This window comes from Lygodium microphyllum, chromosome 8 (assembly GCF_053477565.2).
Source record: "Lygodium microphyllum isolate KBCC chromosome 8, Lygodium_microphyllum_v1.1.10, whole genome shotgun sequence".
Taxonomy (NCBI): Eukaryota; Viridiplantae; Streptophyta; class Polypodiopsida; order Schizaeales; family Lygodiaceae; genus Lygodium; species Lygodium microphyllum.
The window spans coordinates 5,560,053-5,573,827 of record NC_141142.1 but is presented as its reverse complement, the minus strand read 5'-3'; the positions used below and the strand labels follow the sequence as shown (position 1 = coordinate 5,573,827).

The 13,775-nt window shown below is 43.3% G+C and overlaps 1 protein-coding gene across 1 annotated transcript; it reads left to right on the top strand.

The window, feature by feature from the left end:
- Positions 1-204: 204 nt before the first annotated feature.
- Positions 205-2,574, top strand: LOC148031927 (membrane protein PM19L-like). The gene is made up of 4 exons (XM_087684002.1): positions 205-483; positions 696-879; positions 1,238-1,286; positions 2,251-2,574. The coding sequence occupies exons 1-4, from the start codon at positions 351-353 to the stop codon at positions 2,329-2,331; spliced, it is 447 nt and encodes a 148-aa protein (XP_087540128.1). The 5' UTR covers positions 205-350; the 3' UTR covers positions 2,332-2,574.
- The last annotated feature ends 11,201 nt before the right edge of the window (positions 2,575-13,775 follow it).

Below are 13,775 nucleotides of genomic sequence, written 5' to 3'. Positions count from 1 at the left end.
CGGACACAAGCAAACAAACAAACGTCCGAGGAAGAAAGCTTAAATAATGTAAAGCTCGTGGTATCGAAAGCATGGTGCAATACCAGTACTGGAGCTGATGCCAAGGAATAATGACCTCGTGTGGGAAGAAGGCTAAGCGAGAGGGCGAATTATTGACTCCTCGGACGTCCCTCCCCCCCTTCACACACACATGCACCCCCCCACCCTCTCTCTCTCTCTCTGTCTCTCTCTGTACTGTCTGTATATATACCTTGAAGGTGGCTGAAACCCGCATTGGTATACCGGTTAACCCAATTGAGTTAGTCCTGACATATCTACAAAACTATTAAGAGAACAAAGAAGAGATCAACATGGCCAAGCGTTCCAGTTCCGGTTCTGCTGACAAGCGAGTGGTGGGCTTCCTTCTTTTGTTAAACTGGGGTGTGAATCTGGCGGTGCTGGGCCTGGCGTCATGGGCTATCAATGGCTTAGTTGATGGAACTTGTAAGTCACGGATGGATGCAAGCTCGTTTCATTATTGAACCACCCTTGAAATAATATCAAAATATCACTCCTGCTGGCTAAAATATATGGCTGAGGTTTCCTCCTTCTAGCGAGCACTGTGCCTGATTGGCATTATATGCCTTTGCACGCACGGGCTTAGTGAGCCTTGCAAAAATCAAGTGATGCTTTGCTTTTGTCAACCACAATTGCAGATGACGTAACAGGAAACGCAGCATCGATTCTGGTCATTCCGACAGCTCTGATAGCTGGGGTGGTGGGCATCGCTGCAGCCATTGCCGGCTCCCTCGCGCTCCTGTACAGCTGGAGCACAGAGACAATCGGAGTCAGTCTTGCAACAGGACTTGTCGCCTTGCTTCTTTCCTTCCTCAATCTTGGGTACATGCATACAGACACACACACACACATAATATCTCGCTACATGTTTTCCATGAATAAGAGTGCTGCCACACGTTGTAAAGGTGACCATAAATTTAGTAAGTTAGAAAGGCAAAAGGCATGTCACACTTGGCAAACTTTACTTGTTTGACATGTAAAAGGTTTGGTAGGTAGGTCTGTGCCGAACCCCACTCCAATATTCCAACCAATTTATTCATCCAAAATAGCAAATGTATTGCATTTAATAGTTTGTGCCACCTTTGGGCCATGGAAGTTTAAAAAGCAAAAAAAAAAAAAAAAAAGGTGTGAAGGGTGGTCTAACCTTGGCACTAATTGAAGTCTGTTCATGATATTCTAGGTTTGCAACAAAGGAGATCCGATTAGGAGGTGACCAAGCCACAGAGTTGGTAAAATTCTTGATCAACTCCTTTGAATCTTTAAATAACCAAAGAGGGAAAACACTACATCTAGGCTTTGATGTTACATCTACACTAAATTAGAAATACCATGCCTCCCGCCAAATCTACATGGAAACCAGAGGGTGATAGTTCTAAACCTCCCAAACTTAAAAAATAAAAGAATAGAAAGGGGTCTCTCCGTGCATTAATGCACATTTAATGCCCTTCATTTGCACCTCTCTCGCACACATATTTCAGACCTGAGCACAATAGCTATCATAAACCACCTTGCAAAATGAAGAACATACAAATCTCCCTTTCGCACTCCTGTAGCATTATCATATTAGAATTTAGGATCCAATGCCTTGCTTGCTCCTTCGACATTTTAGTATACTTCAGCATTTTAGTAACATACTCCTTGAGAATCGGATGCAACACCTGAGCATTTTAAATGATATCAAATATTGAAGCCTACTGTTAGATTACATCATTTCAGTTTTGACATTTTACTTTAGATGGGTTTCAATGTATACTGATTTCACAAAGATACACCATGAATCCTTTGGAATGTGTGATATTTAACATAGAAATCGAGTTTTTTTTAAGAATCAATTGGCCATTGTAAAAGTATCACTCATTATCCTGTGAGATTGGTGGGGCTTTACATAACACCATGTGTTGAGCATGGCGTTTGTTCCATGCGAAGCATTTCTATAGATCCCTTTAATTCTTTAATGAGAAAAGGGTAGATCGTAAGATTGCTTTCCTTTTCTCACAAAATGCAAAGCAAGTGAGGCATAGTCTCATGATCCCACATACCGTATAGTACATGGTTAGTGGGCTTGGTCTCGATAATATTGACTAGGCCAACTAGTAGTCTAATATTGTGATGCACACTACTCTAATATATATAGTAATGTACTCATATATCATTTCAATTTGTTCTCTTTCTCATTACTATTGTGTGGTGCAGAAAGCATTAGAAGGGCTCGTGATTGCACTGGCTGGAACTCAATTCTTTTATGTTGTATCTCTCATGACACATCTATACTAATGTTGCAAGGACATGAATACTAGGGCATTCAAATATTATTGTGCCAAGAGTGGAATACTAAAATATTCAAATAACATATTTCTCTCCCAAGAGGCTAGCTAAATATTTCCATGATCCTTGACCGATTCTTTTGTCCCCATTCAAGAATAAAGTAATTCACAAACGATTCCTCATGTAAATCTAAAGATGAGAAACATTTACCATCAAAATCAGTGCAATAATTTGCCATTGATTGGCTTGGTTTGGGGATTTATCATCTCATATACATTACATCATGTATTTAACCTTATAAGTGTGAATAAAAACTTACAAGGTTTTGTTCTGAAGAAAACGGAATGTCTTAAGAGGAAGTTTAGTTATAATAAATATTTCTAAAGTCATTTGCAATGAAGATTCTTGAATACATCCTAAGATCAAGGGAAAAATTTAGTGTCGTCATATACTCTCGATAAGTTTAGTAGGAAAAAACTAATGGTGCTTACATCTAAGTACATATATAGTGCATGCTATAAGCACTGTAGAACATCTATCTTTCTCATCTACTCAAACTCTCTCTCTCAAATCTCTTCCATCTCTTGTGTAGCATTAAAAAAAGATTTGTCCAAATCCTATAGAGAGTATTTGTAGGAGTCATATTCCAAAGGCCAATTGCATGGCTTTACCTTATAGTCCAATGCATCACGCAATGATGCTAGCAATCAATTGCCATTTGTGACAGTGGCCGTTGTCAATCCACTATGTCTATAAGTACTCTAGTGTGGGAAAGTGGCTCCCTTAAAATTCATCATATCAACACATGATGGGCCTCTATCCACGACGACCCAAGCTACTACCCCTTAAATTGCTACCATAGTCTCAGTTGTGATATGAAAGTTCATTCTCAGCACTCTCCTCCACATTCACTCTATACCTCCTAGTCTCACGGGTCAATCCCATAGATAGTGCCTTTGGGTTACCAATATCTCTCCACTTCTCACTCAAGACATGTGAATCCTACCATACCCAAGCTAGGTGCCAAGTGCATGGCTCCTATTGGATACATGTTGTGGGAAAAGAGAGATTCTCGGGTTTTCTCCTCTAAAAATCTAGTAAGAAAGGAACTAAGATGCCCTTATTTGCACCAATGTTGAGAAGTAGCTACATCTTTCTTACCAACTTGGTGGAGTAGCCAAAGAAGACTATGTTCTAATGTCTATCAAGAAATGGTTCAATCTAACAAATCTTGTCACAGTGTGCCACTACATCAATCCTCTATTAAGAGCATCCTATGAAGTCTACCTACTCCAAGTCTCTATCATAAGTTGGCCACCCTTCATTGCCACCATAAAAGTGAAAATCCTCTCTTTGCTAGTGGCGATCATCCTAGAATGTCCACTCTAGAGGGGGGAGAGAGAGAGAGAGAGAGAGAGAGAGAGAGAGAGAGAGAGAGAGAGAGAGAGAGAGAGAGAGAGAGAGAGAGAGAGAGAGAGAGAGAGAGAGAGAGAGAGAGAGAGAGAGAGAGAGAGAGAGAGAGAGAGAATAGATCTATCTAAATGTAATAGGTGCTTGTATTTGTCCTCCACTTTGGAGCAACTCCCTTTGGAACTATTCATATGGTATTCAAGACACCTCACCTAGAACCCTTAACAATAGGGCTACCAATAATTCTTTGCTCTATCAATCTAGGAAAATGATCTACAAATTTTCTTTGTATTTAGGCTAGATGATAACATCCCAAGTTATCATTGCTTACTAGCTCTTGTCTCCTCTTGCTCAAATAAAATTCTTGAGGATATGCTTCACTTGACCAACACATGACTTGGAGAATTCCCAAGAGAAAGTGATATAGCATGTGGTCTTTATGAGAAATTGATTGGATACCACCACCAAAGAAAGTATCAATGCATCCTAATAAAGGATCTTTTTTGTGATCATCGAAAGAAGAAGTGTTGGTTGCTACTTTGAGGGAATGCCTATCCCCACATGACATCTACAATATCATATTGATGTCCTACAAGGAACCCAAGTGAAGTCATCATGGGGACTTGTGTTTAGCTATTAGGGACTTATATTTGGAAGCCATAGGATTTACATCAATTTATGTGAGTACTAGAAGCTTTACTAAAAACCTCCCTCAAATCTCCACTGCCTTTTACAAATTCCATGAAGTTACCATCATGTGCATCTAAATATACTATTGTCTCACCTACAAATTCTACATCAAGTAGCAGGAAAATGAGCATCATTGTCTCATTAATCTCAAATTTTTGAACCTCTCACCTTTAGCCCCATTAGTGAGTTCATTTATATGGGTTGAGGAGAATAGAGAGTTGGGACTCCTCGAATCCATAGCTCTTGGAATCCCATCCTTAACATGGTGTCCACTCGATCTTCTCAATCATACACCTTTCCAAATTGAGAGGTCCTAAACATGCCACAATTGATTGGGAGAGACCTGCAATGATGAAGTGATCACGACAAATAAATTTTGACTCTCTTTCATATATCATGAACAAGCTACTTTTGTAAGGATCTTATAACTAGTTCCAAGAAAAGTGATTGGTCTCCACAATGTGATCTCCAATCTATCCTTGCTACCCTTGGGATGAGGTGGATCAATCCCTTGGATGGCCTCTTTGGCATGCATCCTAATGCAAATAATAAGGCTAGAAAGACATGATAAGGCATATTGGGGGCATATTCCCCAATAGCTCAAGAGGGAAGTTCTATCCATTCCAACATCTAAAATGCACTTCCTAAAGTTAAGGTTACAAGGACCTTGCAATCTTGTTCCCTTTGACAATAGCCATTAAATGTTTGGCTATGCTCTCAATTACCACACTTTTGCTACTCTACCATATCTCTATCTCTCTCATAACTTGGGGTTTGGTTATGGATTAGAATAAAGATTTATAGTAATATGTAGCCACTTGTCCAACCTCTTTAGGGCACTATGTTATGGGTCTAAGATCTTTATTTAATCTCCACACTCCTTGCCTCAAGCCTTGCCTAGAGTGACTAGGTCTCATGGTGTTGAATAAGTTTCTCTATTAGTCCAAGTCTAATAGAAATCTCTTGCGTAAATCTACATTCCAATCTAGCTTCCTTCATTGCAACTACCTTTTGCTCTAGCGTAATGTAATCCTATCATCCACCGATTTGCAACCTCAATTGGAAGCTCTAGATGTCATTTCCTCTATATTAGGCACTATCCTCCTCAAAGCCTCCCCTTTGAACAAGGATTTGATCTCTTTGAGGGTTGTTTCCAAATATCTAGCTATCACACCAAGTGATATTGGTCTAGGCCCTTAAATATATGTGATGGGCTCTTTGAGATTATTGTCCTTATACAAGTGGTTTACAACCTTGAAAATGGGGATAGTTTACCTATTTCAAATTCAACCAAGTAAATTGATAAATGCTTTGAGATATTTGTGCTAAGAATGATGCGACCCATGCCACTTTTATCACATGCCTCATCATCCATATACAACTTGTTAACCATGAAATATCCTACTTCATGTTTCCCTGCATCTCTTAGAGAACTAGAGACAATGAATGGATCTACAAAATTATACTATGAACCAAGGGTCCTACCTTTGCTAATTATATCTATGAACATAGCCCTTCTTCCCTCCAAGGCCTCCACCATGTTGAAGTCCATGTGTACTATCTAATGATCAACCTTGGGTAGTCGCATTATTCAGGTCCAAGGGTGTTCTACACAATACAAGGGGAGGGGGGTCTCAAAATCTTGAGGATCCTCCCTTGCATTTTTCAAGTCTGGGTGTATAGTGCGCAATGCCAGGGGGTCCAAATCTCAAGGACCCCCTTGCATTGTTCGGGTTAGGTTTGTACTGCACAATGCGCGGGGGATCTCAAGGACCCCCCTCGCATTGTTTGGGTTCAAGACTGTACCACACAATGTGAGGGGAGGAAGTTTTGAAATCTTGATAGCCCTCCCTTGCTTGTTCAGATCCCCCCCCCCCCCCCCATGGGGTATATTGCACAATGCACCGGGGGGGGGGGGGGGGTTCCAAAATTTTGAGGAACCCCTCTCCATTGTTTGGGTCTAGAGGGTATACCACACAAGAGGAGGGGAGGGGGGTCAAAAATCTTGATAATCCCCCCTTTTATTGTTTCCCTCCCCTCCCATGGGGGTTTACCACGTAATGCCACTAGGTAGGGCCGGGGGGGGGGGGGGGGGGGGGGGGGACGGTGTGATAAACCTGCACTCGTTACGCACTCAACACGGCATAGAAAGGTAACACAATATATGAGCTCAAGGTATACTCTTGTATTTTTCAATCCAAAAGCGCGACAACATAGACACATCCCAGGACTACACCCTCGTGACACCACACATAAGAGGGTTCACCACTGGGTATAGAGAATCACACATAGTGTGGAAACAAGGCAGGGCTTTGAGTCATTACTACTCCCTATATAGGTGCATTCAGTAGCAACGTCATGGTATAGCTAAAAAGCCCTTACACTCACCCCCGCTTACTGGACTGTTGTCCTCAGCAATCTAATGGTCGCGCTTTTTTATTGACTCATCTGGGGTCTTAACACAGCTTTTCCTATCAAGCTGGTCAATGTCTGCCGGTCTACGTGACCATGGGGTCTTAACACAGTCTATACTATCAAGCTGGCCAGTGTCTGCCACACTAGGACTTGGGGATCTTAACACAGCCTTTTCTATCAAGCTGGTTAGTGTCTGCCTATCTAGACTGGATTACTGGGGCTTTGTTGGATTTATTGATGTTTATCACCATGCGGATCTACCCTCGACTCAATTACATTTGAGGAGTGACGCATATTGGGGTCTATGATTGAGAACCGCTTTGTTTGGGTTGGAGCGGCTCAAGGGTCGGAAGGAGAAGGGGGGTCGGAAGTGTAGACATATTGGGTCTATGATTGAGAACCGCTTTGTTTGGGTTGGAGCGGCTCAAGAGTCGGAAGGAGCAAGGGGGTTCTCCTTGAGCCAAAGGTCGAAGGCCTCTTTGCCGCATTCGTGAGCCTCTGCTTCTGAGATCCAAGTGGCCTCCTTGAGTGGACTCCCACGCCACTTGGTGAGGTATTCGGGGAAGCCTCTTTGTTCTCGGCGTCGGAGGAATGCTTCTACCTCGAAGGGACCGTTGGAATGGATCATTGGTACACGCCGTCCCCATTAGTTGTCTGAATAGAACCTATGCAGAAGACGAGCATGAAATGCATTATGAACACAAACATTGTCTGGCAGTTCTAGTTTGTAGGTGACTTCATTCAGCACTTGAGTGATTCAGTAGGGTCCATAGTAGCGGTGATTGAACTTGGGAGTCATGTTCTTGGGAAGTGACATATTCTTAGAGCTGACTAGGACCATGTCTCCTTTGGTGAATAGTACGGCCTTCCTCTTCTTGTTGGCTTGCTCAGTCATGGTGATTTTTCTCTACTCGAGGCTTTGCTTGGCCGCTGCATTTCGATCTCTCCATTTCTTTAGGAACTCTTCTGCATCTTGATCTTCCGTTTTGGCTACTCTAGATGCTAAGGCCAGTGGTGTGATGATTTCTTTTCCTGTGGCTAATTCAAAGGGGGTATACCCTGTTGTCGAGTGGATGGAGCTGTTTTAGTGGAATACCAAGACATCAAGGTACAAGGCCCAATCTTTCTAGTCCACTCGGGCATAGCTCCAAAGATAGTCTTCGATGCCTTGGTTGACTCGTTCTGTCTATCCATTTGTCTTCGAGTGGAAGGATGATGAGAATCTCAATTGTGTTTCCAGGGTCTTAAAGAGTTCCTTCCACATGTCACTCATGAATCTTCCATCTCTATCTAATACTATGGCCAGTGGTAAGCCATGGAGTTTGAATACATGTGTGAAGAAGAGGCGTGTTACCTCCTTGACATTGAGTGGTGGTTTGGTCGGGATGAAGTGGGCCTGCTTGGAAAAATAGTCCACCACTACAAAGATGATTCTGTACCCATGGGACTCGGGTAGTTCCACAATGAAATCCATGCTGATGACATCCCATGGGCGGTTGGGTACAGGTAATGGTTGTAGTAATCCTGTTGGTTTTGAACGTGGTGCTTTGACCAGTGTGGAGCAGGTTTTGATGTAGTCTTCTTCCTTCATATTCGGCCAAAAGAACTACTTCCTCAAGGCCTCCAAGGTTTTGCTTTTCCCTTTGTGTCCTCCAAGTTTGCCATCATGTATCTCATACAAGATGAGTTTCTTCAACTCCAAATTGTTGGGGATATACAATCTTTTGCCTAAAAATAGGATACCCTCCTCAAGGGTGTACATTCCATGCGGGATCTTCTCTGCTTCAACATCTCTGATTATGTTGTGCATCTCTTGGTCTTGCTCTAGGGCCTCCTTGACTAGTTCTATGAAGTTGCTGTTGACCACAGTGACAGCTTTCAGGTCAGCTTTCTGGCTCAAGGCATTTGCTATTTTGTTAGTGGAGCCGGGCTTGTGTTTAATCTCCAGGTCAAATTCTGCTAGGAAGTCTAGCCAGCAAGCTTGCTTTGTTGATAACTTGGGTTGTGATTGGAAGTATTTGAGGGAGATATTATCGGTGAAGACTATTATGTGCTTGTCTTGAACATAGTGCTTCCATTTCCTAAGGCAATGGTGGATGATTGCCAACATTTCCTTCTCATGTGTACTCCACCTTGTTTCAACATCAGTAAATTTCTTGGACTCATAAGCAATGGGGTGACCTTCCTGCACCAATACACCTCCTATGCCGTAGTCGAAGGCATCTGTAGAAATTTCAAAGGGCTTGGTGAAATTCGGCACCCTTAAGACGGGAGTTTGGCTCATGCATTTCTTCATTTTCTCAAAAGCTTCATGTTGCGTGTTCCCCCATGTAAAAGAGTAATCTTCTTTGGTGAGGTGGGAGAGGGGGGACTGTGATGAGGCTATAATCTTTGATGAACCTTTGGCAAAATACTATGAAGTCGAGGATTTCCCGCACCTCTCTTACAGTTTTCAGTACAGGCCATGTTTGGACAGCTTCCACTTTCTTAGGATCCACTTTAATTCCAGCTGCTCCTACAATAAAGACTAAGAACTCCAACTCTTTCACTGCAAATTCACATTTTTCAGGCTTGGCATATAACTAATGCTACCGCAGTTTCTCGAAAACTTGGTGTAAGTGTTGCTTGTGTTCCTCTAAGGTTTTGCTATAGACTAGGAGGTCATCGATGTAGATAATGACAAATATATCTATCTCAGGTCTGAAGACTCCATCCATGCGGCTGCAAAATGTGCCTAGCCCATTGCTTAGGCCAAATCCTAATACTAACCACTCAAAACTACCATAGCGGGTGCAAAAGGTTGTTTTTGGGATATCTTCTTCTGCTATGCGGATCTGATGGTACCCTGATCTAAGATCAATACAGCTAAAGTGATTGGCCCCGTGCAATCAACTAAGAGGTCTTCCACTAGGGGCATTGGGTATTTGTTTTTTATGGTGATTTTGTTAAGGGCCCTATAATCTACACAGAGTCTAAGTCCCCCATCCTTCTTCTTGAAAAGTAACATTGGGGCACCAAAGGGGATTTACTAGGGCAAATGAACCCTTGTTCTTCTAGTTCTGTAGTTGCTTCTTCGATTCCATGAGCTCAGTGAGGTTCATGTGGTAGGGAGCTCGGGCCGGTGGGGCAGACCCTGGAATCAATTCAATCTTATGATCCACATCTTGTCTGGGTGGTAGGCTCTTAGGTAGCTCTGTTGGCATTAGATCTTTGAATTCTTCAAGTATCTCTGCCACTTCTGTGTTCCTGCTTTGGTGTTTGGGCTTTTTTCCATCTTCTTCTTCAATTGGTCGGATCATACATAAGTAGACCATATATCCTTGTTTGACTGATTTTTCTACCTAGTTGGCACTACATGTCATGATACGTGGCCTGATAACGGTCCCTTGGACCGATGCAGTTTGGGACTGGCCTCTTGGTTGGGTTGCATTTGGCTTCACTGTTTGACATGACACTCCTGGCTTATTCTCCTTTATTTGCACCTTGATTGGGGTTCTGCTAGGCAGTTGCATTCTTTCCCAGGGTACTCTGACGCCTTCTCCTAGCATATCTAGCATCATTTCATTTACACCTTTCCTGAACATCGCAATGGCATATTTGTCATAGAATTCCAAGCCCAGTAACACTTCAAAATCATCCATGGGGATTACTAAGAAGTTGAGTTTTTCTTTCCACTTGTCAGCTTCTACTTGGACTGCAAAGACTTGTTTCACCTCCTTGGCTTCTCCTTGGGCGAATATTACTGTTAATCCTTATGGGGCCTTAGATAATTTCAATCCATGTTTTTCTGCGCACTCTGGTGTCATGAAGTTGTGCATGGCCCCTGTGTCCACCATGATGGGTTGGTCTCCTTCACTCACTCGGCCTTTGATGTATAGGTGGTGGACTGCTGCTACTCTGGCCGCCATGCATTGGGGTCAGGCCTTGACTGTCCCTACCCTTGGGTGGTCCATGCTTTCCTCACTTTTGCTTGGGATTTCTTGGATACGCGGTGGTTGTGGTTCTTCTCCTCCATATGCGCTAGTCGCATTCACCCTCGACCCGCTTGATGACACTGTATCTTCTACCGGGTATCTATTTTGGTAGTGTGGGCGCCCGCATCTGAAGCATCTGATCCCAATGGAAGGGCATGGGGGTCTCCACCATGATGATCTTGCAGGTCCATACGATGTGGTAGGGGTTGGCCTGTAATGGTTGTTTCCCCATCTTCCTGCTACTCCTCTTAGTACCAATGCGGTTTGTGACACGGCCATTGTGGTGGTGGTGTTTTGGCTCCTTGTATCTGTGAGTGACCCTCTAGGGGCATTAGGCCTTTGGTTCCATGAGTTGTTGTTGAAGTTGTTGTTGAACCTGCTTTGGTTCCCCTGGTCCATTCTTCTGCCTTCCAGGTCCACTAGTCTTTCGGCCATTCTCATGGCTTCTGCTAAGCTTGTTGGCTCCTATCTCTCCAACATCTCTTCTAGCCCATTCTTGCATCCCAAACAAAATTCCATGTAATTTGGTGTCTGTATCCATGTTTGGTAGCTGCATCATAATCTATCTATATTTGTTGACATACTCTTTCATCTTCCCTTGTGTTTTTTCGAGGTTCCTCCATTCATTTCTCACTTTGAATTTTTCCATCTTTGGAATGAAGTAGTCCTTCAATTCTTCCTGGAGTTCTTTCCATGAAAAGATGGTGTGGCTCTGCTCTTGCTCCAGCAGGTACCAACTGGCAGTGTCCTCCTCCAAGTAAATGGCTGCCACTTCAGCCTTCCTATCTTCAGTTATTCGTGAATACTTCAAGCACCTATCCACCTCTGTGATCCATTTCTTTAGGACCAGCCTGTCTCTCTCCTCTTTGTATTTGGCTGGTTGGGGCAACTTGAATTTTCCATAGTCATCTTCTGTACTATCATTATCATCTTTTCTCTACAGCGGTGCTTCTTCTCCTTCTTCTTGTCTTTCTTCTTGCTTCCTACTTCTATTAGCTTCTCCTTCTTCTTGTCTTTCTTCTTGCTTCCTACTTCTATTAGCTTCTCCTTCTCTTTTCTTGTATCTTGCGCCCTCCTAGATGTCTCCTCTCTACCCATTCTATCTTTTATCCTCCTCTTGTTGTTGTATCACCCATTCTCTATAGCCCTGCCCCACTTCTAGTTTTTTCTTCCTTTCCTCTTCCTCTTCCTTCATCTGCATGTTCCTCCATATTGACTCCAGCATGCCTGACATGCCATCTAACTACCTTTCCAGTCCGGCCACCTTCTCCTCTTGGGCCACTCTCCATTCTTGCCCTCTACTCTTCTTCCTCTCCTCCATTGTTGGGAGTGTGACATTCTCTCTTTCCTCCTCCATGTGGTTGGTGGTGATATCGGCGTGGGGAAGCCGCGATGAGGTCGGTGCGGGGAAGTCACGTCTCGCCTGTGGTGGAAGTGGTCATGGCGTGGGAAAGCAGCGTCATGTCTTCAGACGGTGGGGTGTTGGGTTTGGGACATCACACCGAGGGCCAACGTGCCAGGTCGACGTGACGTGGATCGACATGATGGGGATCGATGTGACGTGGGGCAACACGATGTGGGACGTCGTGCTGTGGGTCATTATGACTTCATTCTCTTAGGGGCACTGGATCTTCTCTCCTACTTCCGGTCATGAGCACTCCTTCACTCTGAGCAAGAGTTGCTCTGATACTAAGTGTGATGAACCTGCACTCGTTACACACTCAACACGGCACAGAAAGGTAACACGATATATGAGCTCAAGGTATACTCTTGTATTATTCAATCCAAAAAGCGGGACAACATAGACACATCCCAGGACTACACCCTCGTGACGCCGCACATAAGAGGGTTCACCACTGGGTATAGGGAATCACACGTAGTGTGGAAACAAGGCAGGGCTTTGAGTCACTACTACTCCCTATATAGGTGCATTCGGTAGCAACGGCATGGTATAGCTACAAAGCCCTTACGGGAGAGGGGGGGAAGTGAGGGGGTTTGAAATATTGAGAAGCCCCCTCATGTTGTTTGGATCTAGGGGGTGTGCCACACAATGTGAGGGAAGGGGGGTCTAAAATCTCGATGGCCTCCCCTCATTTTGAATCTCTCCTTCCCCCTTAGCACATAGTCCAGCTTTGGTCTCTTTTATCTTTTTTCCATTCTCATCTTATGGAGTTCTAACATTGTATTTTTACTTTCTCGTACAAATGGCTAGGGCAAAGTAAACCATCAGAATGGTATCATCATAGGACCCTCACATTGGGTGGCATGGATCCTCCACTGAGGAGAGTATGCAATAGCAAATGGCCAACAACTCTGGAAAGAGCATGCTAGCATTGTAGGCCAAATCTTGATAAAAGATATATCAATAGCATCGGTTTATCCACAAGGGACTCAAGAGAATCATGGATAACCATGAGCCTTCCATCTCTAAGATCCCATTAATAAGGATTGTCAAATATATATACAAAAGAATCTGGACCATCAATGGCATTTCTCAATGCTAGATTGCACGCATGAAGCTACAGAAGACTTTAGGGTTAAGTTCTTCCAAGACTCTTATATTTTTAAAGCTTGTGCACAAAGTTATGGTAATGCTAAAGGACTTCACATCCCTTCGCCTTTTGAGATTCTAATATGACAAATTGTTGAGCTTTGATGGAAATTTTCATTTAAAAAAATAAACAAAATGTTAGAAATCCCTCCCTTCAGAAGGAGTAGGAAGATGAAGGTGACCAATGTCACAAGAGAACCCTTACACTTCCAACAAATAAGGCTAAATACTTAGAGGATGACAAGCTAAGAAGAAAGGGAGATGTTTGAGAGAGAGGCTAGGGGGACCAATACTAGCAATGTGATCAATGAGTTCATGAGGGGCACATTAGTTTGCACAAGCAAAATCGCGAGGTGCTCAATATACTTGTTCCATCTTTTGATGCCCTATTGCCTCTATGCCTCTATGAAGGC